Source organism: Glycine max, chromosome 19, assembly GCF_000004515.6.
Source record: "Glycine max cultivar Williams 82 chromosome 19, Glycine_max_v4.0, whole genome shotgun sequence".
Lineage (NCBI taxonomy): Eukaryota > Viridiplantae > Streptophyta > Magnoliopsida > Fabales > Fabaceae > Glycine > Glycine max.
In genome coordinates, this window is record NC_038255.2 from 44,670,526 (window position 1) to 44,690,304 (window position 19,779).

Below are 19,779 nucleotides of genomic sequence, written 5' to 3' on the forward strand. Positions count from 1 at the left end.
TAGTGTCCATTGTATATATATATGTGGAATTTGTAAAGCTTACTCTAATGGGAATATTAGCCTTATAGGAAACACACACGAAGTTTCTCCTGTTGCATGTGAAGCCATGTCTATTTTTCCGCGTGTTGCAGCTAGCTACATATCATTTAATGCAAACTTTGACGCGTCGGTTTGTTCCTTCGCTAATTTTATTTTCTTAATTCGTAGCCCAAATTAAAGCACACATTATTTTAGGCCTAATGTGCTGTTTGTATGACTGTACCATAATTGAGAAGTGTCTTGCAGCCAAATTGTACTCGATCCTTCTAGGCCTAATTTGCTGTCTCTATGACTATCACATATTTTAATTTGTAACTATACTAACAAACCTACACAACGAAAGTGTGAAACCAATTTTCTCTTCGTTGGGAGTAATGTCAAGTGAAAAGTCATGGGATTACGCACATCTAAGGGGACATCCGCGGCCATACAACAAATTAAGGTTTTCTTGACGGTGTTCGTACATCATGTTTTTGTCGGCGCAAAGATTTTTCCGCGTATGTGTTCATACATCAATAACACACTTTAATTTCTCTCTCTCTCTCTCTAGCTATAGCGATAAACACTCCTTTACTCCAAACATGAGGTGTCTAATTTACTTTCAAATAAAAATGGGGTTACACAAGAGTATATTTATATTATTAGTATAATTTTTTATGTGTTTAAAAATGATTGGTACTATTTTTTTAATTGCACCAATAATTTATGACGAGATTGTTTAACTTTATTTTATTTGAGATAAATTAGACAAGACCAATATTAATTTATCAGCAAATTCTCAAATTAGAGGCATGCAATAGTGGCTCAAGCTATATCGATGGCAGGATAACCATTGCGCATTCATGAAGGCCGAATGGGCAGCAATCAAAGTTAAAAGCTACAGCGACGGGACGAATATAGAACAATTAATGATCAAACAGTACCCAAAAAGAGTGTGTGGGTAGAAATTAACAAGGGAAAAAAAATGGATGTGATATGGGTGTATGAAAAATGATGTGATCATGAGAATTGAAAAACGAAATATAAAGAAAAATAGAATGAAATTGAGTAGTAAAAAAGTTGGATGTATATTAATAAAAACCCTAATAATCCTTTGTTTTCATAAAGGAATTAATTAGGAAGGAGAGAAAGAGAGTAAAATGTCTCTTTCTTTATAATTTGTTTTGTGTTGAAAAAACAAGTGGAATAGGGAAATTAGTGTAGCTCCCATGCCAAATTTAATCCGTCGATCCATCATTCATTGATTTGGAATGGAATGTAATTTGAGACTACATAGAAGCTTAAATATATTAACCTGAGAGTTTCACTCTGCATTATGTGTGAAATTTAAATAAATAAAAAATAAGAAATGGGTTACATTATTGGTTCTTCTATTTATTTGATTAATTCATTTTAGTTACTCTATTATTAAATTTTTTTATTTAATTCTTTAATTTTCAAAAGTAATTTAAAGTTGCACTTTTCATCAACACCATTTATTTTTCTAACGGCAATATTTTACGTGCTGACTACCTTTTTCTTTATTGTGGCAGTATAAAATTGGACAATATAAAATATTGACCAAAATCACTATTTTTTGCAATTGGAAAAAAATAAAAACATTGCATTAATTTTTAAAATAAAATAATCAAATTAAAATTTTCAATAATAGAGGAATCCGATTGAATTAATTAAATAAATAGATGGGCAAAATTAGTAATTTAACCTAATAAATAAAATAAAATAAAAAAAATAGTATAAAGATTAAAAAAAAAATTTATGTCAGAAAAGAATGAAGTGAACTTTTTTATTTAGTATAAAAATATTTTTATAATTTATTTCTTTATTTTCAATCTCTTTTCCACCCATTCAAATAAGTGAAGAGAATTGTATTCACTTCTTTCCTTCTTATCTCCATTCGTCCCAATCCAATAACAATTTTTTTCCCACTTTATTTCTCTTTTATTTCTATTATTGCCATCTATTTTTTTTTCTTTATTTTAATCTTAATCCAAACAAAACATAAATGGAATTGAGGAGAGTAAATAGTATTGGAGAACTGTTTTTTATGGTATGAAAACATCACTCACAAATTTGCACGAAATCAAAGGGAAAGTATTTTTATTGGCTAAATAAAAAATTAAATAACTTGAGAAAAGTTGAAAAAAATAAACCGAAATTAGCCATGTCTATCCGTGCAATAGTTTTCGTCATTACTTTTATATTAAGTAGCATTTTCATAAATTTTAATGCTTAAATAATTCATCTAAATAGTATTAAACTTTAAGTAAAATCTCGAATTTGAACTTTATAAATAAAAAAATATAATTAAAAGAAAAGATTACACTAAAGTTGATCAATGAAATTTTTAATAAAAATTAAACAATAACAAAGTTAGTGAATACTTCCCTTAAATGTTACTATTAACTAAAAAGATAATCTGAACTAAAACATAAAAATATTTGAGTTTTTAAACAATTGTATTATTATAAAGTAATTAACTAAATGAAGGCTATGCGAAAGTATAGACCTTAATAGTTAATTGAGTTTTACAATTGTAAATTTTTTTCGTTCTGGACTAACATGAGCCTTTTAAGGTTCCAATAAATTCAAATAATTTGGCCCAATATGGGGACATATATATGCCTTCACTCAATTTCAATTTTTTTTTCTGATACTATTATAGTATTGAATTACTGTCATTTAAGTCTCCTTATGTTTAACACTTTTTATTTTAGTAACAAGAAAACTGAAAGAAGGGCAACAAACAAGATCCTAAAATCGAAGATGGGCTACTACTAGACCGTCGGCATCATTAGCTAGTAACAGTGATAGAGCCCAGAAGAGATGAGTAAAGCTGTACCTAACATGACTTAAATAGTCAGCACAAAAGTTCCCTCTCTTAAAGTATGCTCAATAGAGACCATGCATACAATTACGAGCAACCTGGGCCAGAACCAGAATATCACTAATGAGTAATGACTGAACTATATCTGTGAAACTCGATCAGACCAATGTTTAGGTAGTGTTTGGTAAACAAAGATGAAAAGGGAGGAAAGTACAAGGAATGAAAATAAAAAAACAGTGGAAAGAGAGTAGAAACTCAATTTCTTTGATTAAGATAAAAGATTTGAATTAGAGTAGTTAATAAATAATAAAAATAAAAAATTAAAATAATAAAGATGAAGCAAAAATCTCCTTTACTCTATGCAGCTTTTTCAACCTAACAATTTTTTTAGAATTATGCTCATAGTTGATTATGAAAAATACATAATTAATTATGCAATTTCATTTGATCATATAATCGATTATGCTATAAACATAATTGATCATGTTTTAAACTTGAAATCAACTCTATCTAATTTTTTAAGGATTGGATACATAATCAATTATGATATAAGTATAATGGACAATCCACAAGTTTCAGTAGTTTAGATAACCAATTATGTTAATATGATAATTGATTATGTAGACAAATAAAAATAAATAAAGAACAACAAGGGTTAGGAGTTTTCCAAAGCAATTTTGGAAGGATCTTTTTTTCTTAGTCATGAACCCAAATTTATTCCCTTTCATCTCATTTTGGGAAGAAAATTTTACACCATGAAACCCACAATTTTTTTAAAACTTACCGTCCAAGTTCACCCATAACATTGACCCATCTCACAACTTTTATCTCTAAACTATCTCAATTCAAATTCACCCTATAAACCAAATACATCCTTAACTTATACATATTCAGATTCAGAACTGCATCCAACCTTTTTGAATATCTCGTTCCAAGTAGTCAACAAGCTGAAATAAATGACTAACACTAGTTCTGCAAATATGTTGTTACCTACTCATATGTTTCCATGAAAACCGCATATTCAAGCACCTCATTGTCTTTGAAAAACGTGATTTAATAGTCAAATTTATTGGCTGATTTTTAAAAAATTAAGTAAAATAACAAATAATTCAGTTTTCAAAAATTGAAAACAAACAAGGAAATGAGAGAGGATGAAAATTAAGATTTGAAGTGTTTAAAAGGATGGATGTAATGAAGAAGAATCTGTTTGTCGGTAGAAACTTTAAGAGGAGAGGATTAGAGGAATTTGATGAGTGTTATCTTTAAAAAAAATCAAATAGAGTTATAATAGACAGAAAGTAGTGGGTCAATAACTCAATATATAAAAGGAGACTATATATATGCATACCATAAGACATAGTTTTAAATTATGGTCGCACTTATAGATTTATTATCACAATTTTTGTTGTCAGCAAGAAATTACGGATAAATATGATTGATATGGTTGCAGTTGCGATTGCAATAATTCCAAAAACCTTGCTTTAGAGGGTAGCAAAGCCAAAAGGATACAGAACACAAGAATAGATAGGAGAGAGATTGTTTCACTCAAAAAATATTAAGAGAATAGAGAGCAATGTAGGAGAATTGTTTTGAGAAAGTCAAGTAAGAAAAAATAGCTTATAAAAGGTGACTGTTTTAGAGAAGAAAAAAGGAAATACCTGAGATCAGTAAAGGAACAAAAAAATTGGTTGAAAAGGAGTAAAAAATAAGAAGAGAGAACATTGGTTGTTCCAGATATCCGTGGTTGATTCTTTATTTTTTTTTATGGGCAAATCAAAGAGAATATATTATATACGGTACCAGCAATACCATGGTACATAAATACAAGGACTGAGTAGCTGGTTAATACTATTTATCTCTCTCAGCAGAGCAATAAATATGGCAAACCAGCCAACATTAGTTGTTCAAGATGTCTGTGGTTGATTCTAATTGAATTCTGGTTTGACTTTAACTTAAGTCCGAGTAATATGAAGGATGATCCTTTCTCTGGGACGACTAAATAGGCGGGTTACCTATAAAGACATTTGAGTGCTCAAGTCAGAAATAATTTTTATACAGTAACGATAATCAGTAAGTGCATACCCATATATAACGTTGTAGACATGTTGTGTTTATAGGTTATATAAAAAGAAAAGTACTTGTATGGTGCCTGAGATGGACTGGATCACCTAGTACAAGGCCTAAAGCCTTTGAAAGACAATGTTTGTCTATTCTGAAATAGAACCTTAATCATTTTACTCCATAGCCAATGTGAGTTCTCCTTTACCAAGCTGCATTATAGTAGTCTTGTATATCTTAATATTTTTGTGTTGACTTCCATAACCACTTAACAATTTAGGTTAATTAATGATGGTTGAGTCAAGGTAACTTGTTTGAAGAGATATAAGATTGATTTAATGACTAAGGAAAAAGAAAGGAAAGAAAAATCATAGGTTTGAATCTTCCTATTAACAAAAATTAAAAATACTAATAATTAATATTTGCTGATGAAAAACATTTAAGTTGTTTGAATTATTGGACTTTAAGTCACTGCCAACTCAATATGATTTTTATATATACAATAGCTAAATCTCACTCTCTTGCTGTTTTTTTTTTTATTATCAGCAAATAAAACTTTATACATAAAAGAGGACAATGGTACAAGGGAAGTTACAACTTAATTAGGCAATGAAATTACCTCCCAGTTATAATTAAAATACTATCTTCTTCCCCCTGGTGACATATAAACTGAAAAAGCTATGTGTCCTACTGATGAACAAGAAAGAGATTCCTACGTTTACACAATGCTTTCTCGCAGAATATACACACTATATATATTACTGTTGGTGTATCCCTCACAGAATATTTCTACACCAAAATTAAACTAGCAATGCGTATTGCCTCTCTGTTAATATTTTCGAGCACCGCACCTCACTCTCTTTTAATTTGATGTTACTGGCAAAATAGTACTTTCTTATAATGATTTACTGATAATTTGAGTTTAAAAATGGTTGAATTAATTTTAGTTGTTTGTAGAAAATAAGAAATTCAGAAAACATATTTATGATAATGAACATAATTAATTCGACCATAGCAGAACATCGCATTGAACGTGAGAGTCACAGAGACAGGTGTATAGAGGTTGAAGGCGTCGTACAATGAAAGGAGGAGATTCGTTTTCATAATACGTATGCTAGTATCTAATATAACCTGGGATGAGTATTGCTTGAATGCTTGATAAGTAATTAAATTTCTGATTTTAACATTTTTTTAATCAATTCTTTTAAAAATTTAAGACACTGTCGGCTGAGCTACAAAGTCCTTATCGCCTAAAGTAGGTTTCAATCACCCCCATTATAAGATCAACCGATTAGAAACGAACTTTTTTTATTTTGTTAACACTCTGAATAAACTCTTGCTAATTAAAATTATAAACCATACCCTGTATGAGGGAAACAAGGCTAAGCCTACATAGTGGTATGACAAAAGGGGACCAATGAAACTATTATATGTGGACACTATTGTTGGAGTAGAGGTGAGTCATCTGATTCATGGTTAGGCTGAGTTATGGGGAAATGTTGACGGTGTCTTGAGTTAGAATCCTTTGTCCTCTTTTAGTATTCTCCGAACAATCATCAATCTTAGAAAAAAAAAAAAAAAAGACCTAGTACATAAGTAAAAAACACAGCCATGATCACATGGAACAAATTTGTGTATTGTGCCTCCACTTTCCATAGGGTCCCTATCTAATAGCAAAATAAGATGTCCGTTGTCCCATTTACTCGAATTAGAAGTAGCAGTACTTTATGTCGAGATCATATGTAACTGTTCCCATGTTCTTCCCTGCTCAACCCTTAACCTGGGGATAGAGACTAGAATGTAAGTTGAAAGCTTTTGCCTGGTACCTATCATTGATCAAGTCCTATTCACATGGGCTAACACGTACTGTCACTGTGTGCAAGAATAAGACAAAAAAAGGTATATGTGAAAACATTCATAATTTTCTAGGGTCGTTGTCTTACAAACCAATTATCAAGCACGTATTAATCTTATTACCTTAGATTGGATAGGCAACATGTGACTCATTTTCTATAGGTGGATCCAATCACCTAATATTTAATTAGGGCATACGCATCCATAATCAATTCCAAAATTTCCCACATCATATTCTTCTTCATACATCATAACTTGTAAGCATATAGCTACAATACACACACACACACACATATATATATATATATATATATTCTCATCTTTTGTATAAATCTCACCGATCTTCAACAGCAGTAATAACTAATTAATTACGAAATTGAACATAATGAAGTAATATTGATAGAATTCCTATGTAAAAAATGGAATAAAAAAAGTCACATTTTCGTTATTGGCTGTCCTTCTTTCGGTTAGCGTGAAGGTGCTCATGCTCTGTTTTGGTGTTAAATGTTAATACACAGGTGGGGCTCCATGTCTGGGAAATAATTAAATTTCGGAGTGGAACTTTTATAAAGTTAATAATAATATTATTTTGTTAAAACTACCACGGTTTTATTTAAAGTGAAAATCCATTGAATTAAAACTCATATTAGTGTTCAAATTGACCAACTAAGATCGAGGATCCACAATATTCCACAGTAAATTGAGAAGGGTTAGAAATGAATAGTGTGTGGTTTTGGGGTTGAGTCCTTTAAATCCGATTTCGACCACATCCAACCAGTGATTAGCCCTGGAATTGACGGTCAGGGAGTACCCCAAATTTTGACCTGTAAGATATGTGACGACTAATGAAATCTTGTTATATTTCTCAAGTTGGAATATATTTGAGCAATGAGCATGATGGTATACTATTTGTGAACGATAATTTTCATGATAAATGCAAACTGTTTTCTGCTACAACTCAACCATTTCAATTTTAGAGTTGACTTGCACCTCAACTCAACTCCCTTCTTTCTCGGCATGGATGGGTCATCTTCCAGTGGTTCAAGAATCTTTGGTCGGTCAATAAAGTATGAGAAATCATATCTTTTAATTGTTTTCTTACCGCTAATTTATTAGTTTTGTTAAAAATATTAGCGAAAAGATTTGAACTAAAAACATCTTGGCTCTCTCTTTTTCATTTACCAATTAGTCTTTCATTATCAAGCCTTCAAACTTTTAAATGAATCTTATTACCTTAAATTAAAAAATTAATTTCCTTAACTCCTTACCAAGAAAATACCATGAGCTCAAAAAGAAAAAAATCTTCAGCCAAACTAATTCATCATTAAAAGCTAACTTAAAGCTAATAAAAATTAATAGAGAATATTTTAGGTCATTAAAAGGAATATTTTAGGTTAAGAATTAACAATTTAACTCCTCTAGCAAAAATAAAATTACGTGAATCTTGCGTTAAGCAATATTGTTGAAAAAAATAATAAGTTGTATTTCTACAAATTCGTTATTTGTTAGGTGTATTTATCAATTATCTATTTTTCTCATCAATTATTGATGTGTAACATTATATTGTTTTTACAACACTCTCCAAATTCTTGAAAAAAAAGACAAGACTCTCCAAATCAACTCTTTAATACTATATAAAGAAAATATTAAATAACATATGATACGTTTAATATTGTAGCAACATAAAATGTATTTGATTTTTCATTTAAAAAATAAGAAAATATTATATAAGAATTTAAAATATTCATGATGAATTAAGCACATGTTTAATTCATTTAATATTAGAAAATATTTCCTAATTTTAATAATTTCCAAAAATAAAAATAAATAAACTATTATTATTTTTACGAAAACAATCCCAACTAAAGTTTTATCAGGATATTAATTTTACCTTTTCTCGTAAAGGAGTCATATATTTTAACCATATACTTAATGAAAAATTGTTTTTCTCTATATTCAATTCTTTTTAATGGTATATTTAACTACATATCAAAGTCATAACATAACTAACAATAGTTAATTCAAGTGATTATGTGTCTGATCCCTCAGGCAAGATTTTAGATTTAAATTTTGTAAATAAAAAAAAATATAATTAAGAAAAAAATTATAATAAAAGTAGTATATCAGATTCCTAACAAAGATTAATCACAGAACTAATAAATAATCTGCGTCATTCAGTATCATGATTACCCATTAAAAAAAACTATAACATAAATCAAGTGTCATTTTTTATGAGAACTTGTATAAGATATGGTTCTAAAATTCTGATGGTCTTCCATTAATGCCCGTTGAATATAATAATGATGCAATTAATATATTCAGTATAAATATATCAATGGAGAATCATAGTTGATCGAGGAACCACCTTATAGAAATCCTTTTCATCATCTAATTTCGTAATTATACTTATTGAAGATACGAAATACAAACACAATTGGAAGCTCTAATAGCTACTTGTGGTACGGAACCTTATGGTTGTACTTGTACGTACAGAAATAATATTAGCTTTAAGCTGCATTCCAAATTATGATGAAGAAATAGAAATTATCAAAATTAAAAGTTAGTTATAGATTAAGGGTAGATTTAAAAATGTTTCAATGATTTGTTATGAATGGTGTGGCTAGATCCATTATCTTGTTCATCTTTTTTTTTCATATCATGTTAGTAGGCTAAAATGCCATCTTCTTTTGTAAAGATTGATTAATGTTCTTGAATCTCATAGGAACTATTTGTCAAATATTCATGTAATTGGATAGGTGTACCTTGTACTTCATCATATCAATACATTTTGCTTCATTATAAAAAAAAAAGGTGGTCATCCCCAACGAGGCAACACTATATAAACCAGATGGACGATGGTTATCTGGCCTTCTTGCATACAAGTTAGACTTACAGGCATAATACAGCATCAAAATGACTAACTGATTATGTTTTCACTGTTTTCTGTACAAACATTTAAAAACAGAAAACAAGTTGAAAACAAAGTGGCAATTCAGTAAATTAAAAGTAAAAACAGAAAATAAAAACGGGTTGTTATTGTTTGTAAAAGCATATAGGAGTATTCAAAAAGAAAAATCTACAATAAGAGTTGCTTAATGGATTGTTTATAAAAAAAATATTATTTTAGTGTCATGTTATTTTGAATTGCTTGAAATTGGATAAAATTACTTATAAAAGTCATTCTTGTTGATAAGTTACTTAACTTTGTATTAGATATAGGAAAGAGAAAACAAATATTTGTGAATTAAACAACTTATTAATAAAAACTCTTATTGAAAAAATTAATTAAATTGTTTAAGCGATATTAATTTGGTTGTTTATGTAAAGATCATTGAAGATTAAGATTAGTTCCTAAGATATATATTATATGTGTGCAAGATCACCCGAAACATGTTACAGCTTACAAAGAAATTAAGTAACTAAGGCAACATTAAAGACATACATGACAAGGTCTCATGCAACTCTAAGCCCTTTAACCCAACAGGCAATAGCAATACCCTTGTTCCTATTCTTTTTCCTTGTAATGATTCTCTTCAAGTCATCTGGTTCGCAAGGAATTGCAAGTGCTCCTACCTGAGAGAATCCGTACTCTTCTTCAGCTTGCTTTAACAACTTCACAAAGTCAGGGTGATCCAAAAACTCCAACTCAATAGAGAATCTCTCTGGCTTCCACCCTTGTGTTGCAATCACCAAAAAATGGCCCTGCTTCACCCCTTTTGGACGTGAGAAAGTGCTTTGTAGTTTCCTCATCATAGGCTCCACTACTCCAAACCCTCCGATCCACAATCCCCAAGAACAACTACTACTACATGTTTTACCCATGCCTCAGAGAAACAAATAGTAACCTGAACAAGTTAATTTCTTTTGGAAGTTCTTACATGCCAATGCTGGAATATATATAGTGGCATGCATGTGTGACCAAAAGATAAATGTCAGATATATGACTTTGGAATTGGAATTCAAGTTGATAATAGCGTAGTCGTGGGGACAATCGCATGTGAGCTTTCATTAAAGGTTGATGTCACTTTTCCCTCCCATTTTGAGGATGAAGTTAGCTCCTTCCTTACATCATCTTTCAAGTCATTGCATGCAAAGGGAAATACACACAAAAAAGACATATATGATGAGAGAAAATATTTTATATAAGAATTAAATGTCTTATATTCTTTGAAGTTTAGACTTAATTCAACTTCAAAATATTTATTGGGATTGGTGCATGAATAATAAGTAATAGTGAGTGACCCTTTTGAATAATATTAGATATGCTAGATTCTTAAAATGTGAGTTTAAGTCTAATTCAATCTAAAAAATTAATTCAAAAGATGAGGATTGTTCCTCACTTATATACTCTAATTTGACTTTATTTTTATTCGATGTAAGATTTAAATTTTTTTCAATAAAATGATTAAATATAAATCTTATAATCATACATGTAGGATTAAAATTTAATGTGACGTGAATACTTAAAAAATTATAATATTTTTAAGATTAAATATTGACTGTTCGTGTTTAATTATATAATTTAAATTTAATTTTTTTATTTTCATATAAAATATGTTTTCTTATATATATATATATATATATATATATATATATATATATATATATATATATATATATATATATATATATATATATAAAAGGAGGACTAGACAAAGGGTACCATATATACTTCAGTCATTTCAATTTGCCTTCATTCAATAGAGGCCCTCTCAGTTAACACATGAACGATGGTAATAGGACATTTTAAACCTACAACAAAAATTTATTCAATTAATAAGAATACTGTTTATGTCTCATAAGGACACGAATTGGAAATTTGAAATTCCATTATCAATATATGAACATATATTTGGATTTTATAGAATTAGTTATTTTTAAGCATATGTAGTACATAACCATACAGAATAACTATATATACAGCTTGAATGTATAATTTGTTTTCATAAATTATAAGAGACTTAAAATTCAACATTGACCACTTATGGGAGGAGGCGTCTTTTCGTTGCATGTTGGAATCATGTGAGCAATTAATAACAAGGAAAGCAAAGAAAAATGTAGCTTTTGCGTTGCAATACGCATACATGTACTTTATTCTTTTCCCTTGGCCACAACAGTGTCATCGACTATTGATAGCACACTTCTGCTTTGACAATAGTGCATATAGGAAGTAGCAAAAGTAGGAAATTATCGTGATCATGATAGCAACACGTAGCTAGAGTGTTTAGATGAAGGATCAAACTGCATAGTAAATAACTATTAGCTAGCGAACATTTATCTGCAAATGATTACACCACCAAACTTACCTTTTGCTTTTACGTGTTTTTTTTCTTCTTAGAAAGATGTTAGGAGAACAATTGTTTTTTCGGTATAAAGTGAATGTATACAAATGATTTCCTAGATTAAAGTTGCTAAAATTGACGTGAGTTCCAGTAAAAATGATCAATGTAATTTTATGTAAATTTGAAAATAATTATAAATTTAAATATATTTTTCATCTTTTTAATTTAGTAATTTTTTGTTTTTCATTATAAAATTATTTTTTTAAGTCCTTATAAATTATATTTTTTTATTTTTCATCCTTTTTAACACTTTAGACAGCACTTTAAACAATAAAAAAATATAATTTAAAATGTTAAAAAGACAAAAAATAAAAAATTACAAGAATTAAAAAAAGTTGTGCTTTTTACAAGTTGGATAAAGCTTCCTAAGATCATCTCGGCATCTTTCTCTCCCTCTCTTCTTCCTTTCGTGTTTTTTTTTTTTTTTTTTTACTTTTTACACATCTTAATTAATTAAATCTCACCATTTACACATACTTGTTTTTACTTTTTACAATTTAGCAACTATTCTCTATAACTAGAAACTTAAAAAAAACACTAAATAACTCTCAAATAATCATACTTAGCATTTTACTTTCTTCTTCTTCTTCTTATTATTAATAATTAAAGGGCCACCCACACGAATCCACACGTACGAAACATATACGTACGAATCCACACCAATTTTAAATAGGGTAAGTTTATTGGATTCAACTGTTACTCTCTCCTGTACCTGATTTTGTATCTGAATTTTTATCTATCACTTAAATTGGTTATTATATTATATTCGTATGAATTCGATCACACCGTTAATTGTCGAACTAAATAATAGCACTGTTAATTAAAAGCTCATTTTATGTCCCAAATTGATACTTGAGATAAACACCCCGTGCTGAACAATTTCTTGAAAAGATTAATAATTCCAGGGGGAAATCTTAACAGGACCCATTTTTAATAACAAAAAGGAATATAAGCACCTCCAACGGGAGGTGGCCTTAAGCATGCATGAAGTGTGCGCATACGCTCACAGTAAAGGTATTATGTAGATAGAAAAGCAAGTTTACGACCAACTATATGGTATAATGAAAAAAATATGTAAAAAGTGAGATGTGTATATATAGCATTTGTCTTCCTCATTTGGCTTAATGAACATAGCATTTCTTAGAAGGAAATAACAATTTCCTTCCATCAACACAAATTGGCATTCAATGCTAAAGTAAAGCTAGAAGAATGTCACATATACATGATTTCATCTTCTTTTATGCACATTTTCACTTATTTGCACTCCTAGAAAATAAACTTTTAATATTGATTTTTAATCAATATTGAAATTACCAACATTAACTATTTCAATGTTAATATCGATTTTCAAAAAATTAATATTAACATACACTAAACAATATTGATTTGTAGAAAAATTAATATCGTATACTAAGCAATAAACAAAAAATATAAAATATGTAAAAAAAATGACATTAATTTTTCTAAAAATCGATATTATGTCCAAAAACAAATAAAATAAATTTCTCTATAAACTTAAACTAATTTATGTAAAAGTTAAAAACTATCTTCTAAAGAAATTAACATGAAACAAATTTTACAAATTAGCTTTAGTATAAGTTAATTTTAACTTATAAAAAAATCTTTTTTATTTTCTTTTCTTAAATGTTTGCGGAGAAATTTATTTAAACATGCTTTTATTCAGCACCAACTCATTGTGAGATGCTATCTTCATGTGGGCAACAAGCATATGTAAAACATGTATGCTCAACGAAGTTGCATATGTCTCTCTTTTGGAGGGTAGCAGGAGTCCAACGACAATTTACAGTGTAGTAAATCCTTTGGAAAAGTTGGGAAGGAAAAGGCCATCATTATTACAAACAGGCACACACAAACTACTAACTAGTATACACGTAGCACTTGCCGATATAAAAAATAAAAAAAAAGAGAGAGAGAGAGTATATGTAGCACTTGATATATATTACAAATACCTGGAGGACATGGATATGGTCAAGTAAGTAATCTGCTGCAACAACAACATAAAGGCTTTGAAGATATCAGCAGAAAAGAAAAAATTCCAACAAAATTATGAAGTGAATAGCGTTTCAAATATACAAGAACATGTGTATGTTCTATCTCAACCTAAAATATCCGTATTGATAAAAACTTTAGGAGAACTTTAGCACAAAAGTTACTTGTTGTCCCACTATGTAATATATGCTCGGCTTGCAGTCCTCGCAGGATGGCTGAGTACTAACCCTGGGTCAATTATTCGCGACCAAGACATATCTTGAAATATCAGTGACGTTTTCTTTCCAATATTTTTCATTTGATTGGTTGAAATTTGATGAAAATCACAAATTTAAAATTGGTGATTTTCAACAAATTTTAATCAATCACAAAAAAGATTGTTGAAAAGAGAATGTCAAAGAGAGAGTGTTAAGCATTTCTCATATTTTCAAATGAATTTTGGGAGAATCACACCTCAAAAGCTAGCTGTTTAAAGAGTCCAAAACCTTATAAACTTCACACTATCGGGATAGCTTATAATTCTCCATTTAAGCTATTTTTATAGGGGGGAAACTTTATTTAAAAAATAATGATTCTAATTTGACAGATGTCCCTAACACAAAATGTGGTGGCTCAAGTCATATACGTTGCAACATTTTATCGACCAAGAAAACAGGCCCATGAACATGCTGAATAGCTTATACCCTGCGCTTCCTATAGTTCCTTGTATAAACACTAGATGGGAGCAGAGAAAAAGACAAAACAAATATCAGGCAATTTGAGACTTAGACATAACAAAATACATTGGTTATTTCAATACATAACTTGAACCCTTTAGGATTTAAGGAAATAGTGACACTGTGAATGAAAAAGAAAAGAAAAAATATGAACCAGTAGAAATTCCTCTAGTAGTGAAATAAAACCTCCTCTCTAATTAAAAGAAGCTTATTAACACAACGAACACTAAAACAGAAAACTGATCTCTCTATCCAGAAAGATATGGTATGTAAAACTAAAACTTAACCAGCGAAATTTTTTTACCTCCAAACCCAAATTTAGGAGACCCGAAACAGAGACGGTTAAAAGCTTCCAATATACCAGAAATTAAAGTGAGCAGCACGTGCTTGATAATTAAATTTGTTTATTCTCAACTTAACTAACACCTGCGTGATAGTAACCTACCACCGGTCAGCACATTACAGAAACCGAAACTCAAAAAATGCTAACATCAATAATTGCAGAGAAAGAGGTAACAAGCTAATACGTGTAACTTTTCTGAGCACCAAATTCAGAACCCTGGACGACGTGGAAATTGTATGCAACAAGCATTCAACAAAGGGATATATAGGGGACAGACAGTTCACATGGTCAATCATGATCTCAGATATCCGTAGTACACCAGAAGAGAAGAAAACAGTATATTAGATTGCAGGTAGTAATTCACAGCATGCATTATGCGTCTAATTAAGTAGGGTTTAGGGTTTAGAAACACAATTAATTAAGGTTTGAGGACAAATTACAATACAAAAGAGATATAAGATTGATCTTATGATTGGAAAAGGGGAAGGGAGGTGAGAGAAATTACATTTATAACAAAACTAACAAATTAATATTTATCAGATGAAAAAAAATTACAACTCAAGTGCATACAACAACCACGAGCCAATACTTACTTTTGGTTTTCTTAAAATAGAATGATGAAAACAAAATAACAGTACACAAGGTGTGGCCCTCGTATCCATCTCCTGCACATGCCCGCTCTGCAGCTCCACTCGTAAAATAATTTTTTTTTTTTTTAAAAAAAGGTTAATTAAATCAGTAAACAAGGAATGAGAAATTAAGGTGGAGCTCACCGTTTTGAATGGGAATCATCAGTAGGAGAGGATGTGGAAGATGAGGTGGACTAGGTTGGCGCAGAGAAGGAAGAGGAGGAGGAGGAAGAAGAAGAGAAGAGCGAAGCGAAGGAGGAAGAAGAGGAGAAGGAGTGAAAGGATTATGGAAATGGGAGAGTCCAGAAACACCACCAACATGATTGATTAATTGCTTTGCTTTTGCTGCTTATGCTATTGCTATTGCTGTTATTTTACTTCATGGATTGCAATTTGCAGTGCAAGTCAAACCCATACTACTAGTGGTTGGAACAAATGAAGCTAGCTAGCTACCTTCTTGGTTAGTTCTTTCTTACCAATACCCTCCACGTTTTACATCGCACGTCCTGTCGCGTCATTTTCTGCAAGGGAAAATAATGCATTTACATGTCCCTATTTTTTTTCAACTCTACAATGAGAAATTAGATGTTTGATAATTGATAAGTCGTCTTATACGGTATAGCCGGTAGATAACTAGGTTTTAAGTATCTGATTAAGAATTTCGTATGCAATCTACACGTGTATACAAGAGTGTTATAGAATGTCAATTTTTTAAATAGATCTTATTATTCTAAGTGCTCACGTGATAATTATTACATGATTATGAATCATCACAGTTTAATTAATTTTTACATGACATGTAATTAAATTTTATAAATTCTTTTGTAGATTATAAAAGTTATGATTACCATACAAAAGAGAATATTGGATTTGTAGATATGTAATGACCTCAAATCATGTAATAATATATTTTCGTTAATTGTTGTTGTTTCTCTCTATTTCTCTTTCTAACATAAATACATAATATTTGTTTGATTGTAAGTCGGATCAGATCAAAATCAAATCTTTTTCAAATTTTAACCACCTTCATCTTTGAGTGTTGGACATCAAACCAAACATCCTAATATTAGACCACTTATCATTTTTTTTTTCTTCCCTTTCTCTTTCTCTTACTAGATTTCAACTAGGTTATTTTAGAGTTCCCAGCTCCCACCAATCAATTGTAAGTGTTTGGCGAAACTCTTACTTTTTAATTTCGGAAAAGGGTATCTGGGGAGCGGGGGCTAGGGACAACAATTTTTTTAAAATTTCAAAAACTAAATTTCGGAAAGGGATAATTATGTGGGTGAAATAACAAATTGGGAAAGGGAGGTATATCTAACAAATAGCAATTACCTATCATATATCCCGGGCCATGGCCGCTGGAAATTGAGCCTTACCACTATATTGACCTAGTGCAAATAGACAACAATGCCCTATTGTGTTGCCCAATAGTATAAAGGAGAAACAGTAGAAATCAAAGCCTGGTATAAAGGAGATTTTCTTCCTGCACCTAGGATACTTCTTTATACACCCAGCGGTGAGAGGAAAAAATTAAAAATATCCTTTCATATAGCTTATACAAATTGTCAATCCTTATAAGATATGGATTATCAATCCGTATAAGCTATATGAATTTTCAATCCGTATAGGCTTTCACCTTGTCTCACTCCTTTCCTTTCCGTCTTCATTTAGCTATAATGATAGGGGGAAGCCTTAATGGCCTTCGCGCCTTCCGTTTCGTACACTACAAGTGGGTCCTAGTGAGAGATGTAGCGGCGATTATGCATTTTTCCCTTGTAAAGACAAATGTTGTGGCTGTCTTTCGCCTTCTCGACATCCGGGAATGCTCTGATCTGTTTGAGAACTTTGATTGCTTCTTTTGTCTTCTCGACGCCTTCAGCGGAGTCACTAACAACAAGGGGGAGCTCTAGGACAAACTCAATGCGCTGATCGTAGGCGAGGACGAGGGAAGGAATGACGGAGGCAACGGTGAAGGAAACAACTACGTAGCACTTCTAGTTCACGTCAATCTTCCTGTACTAGTGGCATCAGATCTTGGTTGAGGTGAACATGCGGGCACCACGATACGTGTTTTCAAAGGCTCCTTGGCCAGCATGGTGGGTTTCGCCATCGGGAACCCAAGGAATACGGGAGAGGGGAAGGAGAGGAGTGAGAGATTGAACACATGAAAGTGGAAGTTGGAATGGGAATGACATGGAAAAATTTATATAGATTCTCAATCCGTATAACTCACACGAATTGTCAATTCGTATAAGCTACACATAAGGTTATTTTTAATTTTCCCTCTCATTGTTGGATGTATGAAAAAATATATTGGGTGCAGGAAGAAAATCTCGATAAGCCTAGAAGCCAACAAAAAATATTGACGTTGGGCTGAGCTTTCTGTATGTATGATGCTACAAGGAAAGACAGCATATGAATGATGCTCCGCAGGTCCCTCTTCAACATTTATATTTCATTAAGAATTTAAGATAGAGATGATTTAATCTTATTTTTAACCCATTTATACTCTAAAACAACTTTCATTTTAATTCTTGTATTTTTGGAAGTTGGAAATGGAAGGTTTATCCACTCTACCATTCTTCTACATAATTGACATCTTGACATTGTCACCCATCATGTACCTACTTTGCAAGGTTGCATACAATTCTTGCGTCGTCAAAATAGTTGAAAATTCAGACGGTGGGAAATGGAAAACAGAAGAATTGAGATTTTAATTCCTATTCTTATCCATACGGCCTCTAAAAGTCAAATATTGAAACAATGTATTTCCCATTTTTCACCTCAAAATTTAGGATAAGTCAAATCAAGTTGTGCCCATAAAGTCGGGCATATTTTATTGTCAAACGAATGGAGATTGAATCATTTTGAGCTCAATGCACGTGTATTTCTAATGAGAACAGTTCGGGGTTCGGGCCTTTTTAAGAATTCAAAATTACACCCTCTGACTTTTTGGTAATGGAGATTTTCAGCACAAGGGAAAAAGAAGGCGTTGCGTTAGAAAAATAGAATCATAGTCTCTATTATTAAATTTTTAATCAACCATAATATACTATACAGTAGCGAAATTCTTGAAAAACCATGGCATAACTGCATAAGTTTAATTCTTCATTTGAAAAACCAGGGGTAAATGAATTTGGTGAAGGGACCTTAGATAAGAGACGTGTCAAAGAGGAAAGCCCCACTCGTAGCGTGCAAATTCAAACTCCAGCACTGCGGCACGTGTCGATGACTTGGAATAGACCTACCGAATCCGAATCTTGTCTCATAATGCTAAGCTTAACTCAATTCATACGAGAAAAATAAATAAATAAACAATTAATTAATTAAAATATTCACTCCACCTTCTGCTCCTACTTCTCAAACTCATTGACCTCTTCATCCAGAACATTCCAAACCCCAAATAAACCCTTTTCAGACTCGTGCCTTACCAATTATTAGTGTTCCAATTTGTGACACTAGTTTATCCATAGGGACACATAAGAATTATGATACATGATGTATGTCCATGCCCTAGAAAAATTATATCCAAGAATGTATACACTATGATATCATCGTACACACAAATGGGTTATGGGCCATGAAATAATAAAAGAATTGAAGAAGCCGACATTTTCCTGGGTGTCACAATCAAGGATGAGTCACAATGGGGACCTCACTCATGACTCACCTTCCTCTCGATTCTCAAGTCTCAACAACAGAACAAGGTCTTATTTCGTATCTTGCATTTCACCAAAATGTTGTTGGCTAAATCTTCTTTGAATAGTAACCATCATTGTCTTCAGTTATTGTAAATCAGACATGCTGTAGAAATCCATGTGTCAACAATTGGGGCAGAAGCTTGCCTCGTAGTACAGTACAATGAATATCCATGATGTGTTTTGATCACCTAATCCACGATCCTTCGTACCCAAAGCAGCTCTTTCTTTTTAAATGTTAACGATACAAGTTAGGAATT

At 31.1% G+C, this 19,779-nt stretch overlaps 1 protein-coding gene and 1 long non-coding RNA gene across 2 annotated transcripts; both read right to left on the reverse strand.

The window, feature by feature from the left end:
- Window positions 1–10,231: 10,231 nt before the first annotated feature.
- On the reverse strand, window positions 10,232–10,600 carry LOC100795119 (auxin-responsive protein SAUR71). Its single transcript, XM_003553508.1, has one exon. The coding sequence runs from the start codon at window positions 10,598–10,600 to the stop codon at window positions 10,232–10,234; it is 369 nt and encodes a 122-aa protein (XP_003553556.1).
- A 4,964-nt stretch (window positions 10,601–15,564) lies between these two features.
- LOC106797223 (uncharacterized) lies at window positions 15,565–16,366 on the reverse strand. Its single transcript, XR_005889937.1, has 2 exons — window positions 15,963–16,366; window positions 15,565–15,869 (listed from the first exon to the last, which is right to left on the reverse strand). It is a non-coding gene; the product is annotated as an uncharacterized lncRNA (long non-coding RNA).
- Between the last annotated feature and the right edge of the window lie 3,413 nt (window positions 16,367–19,779).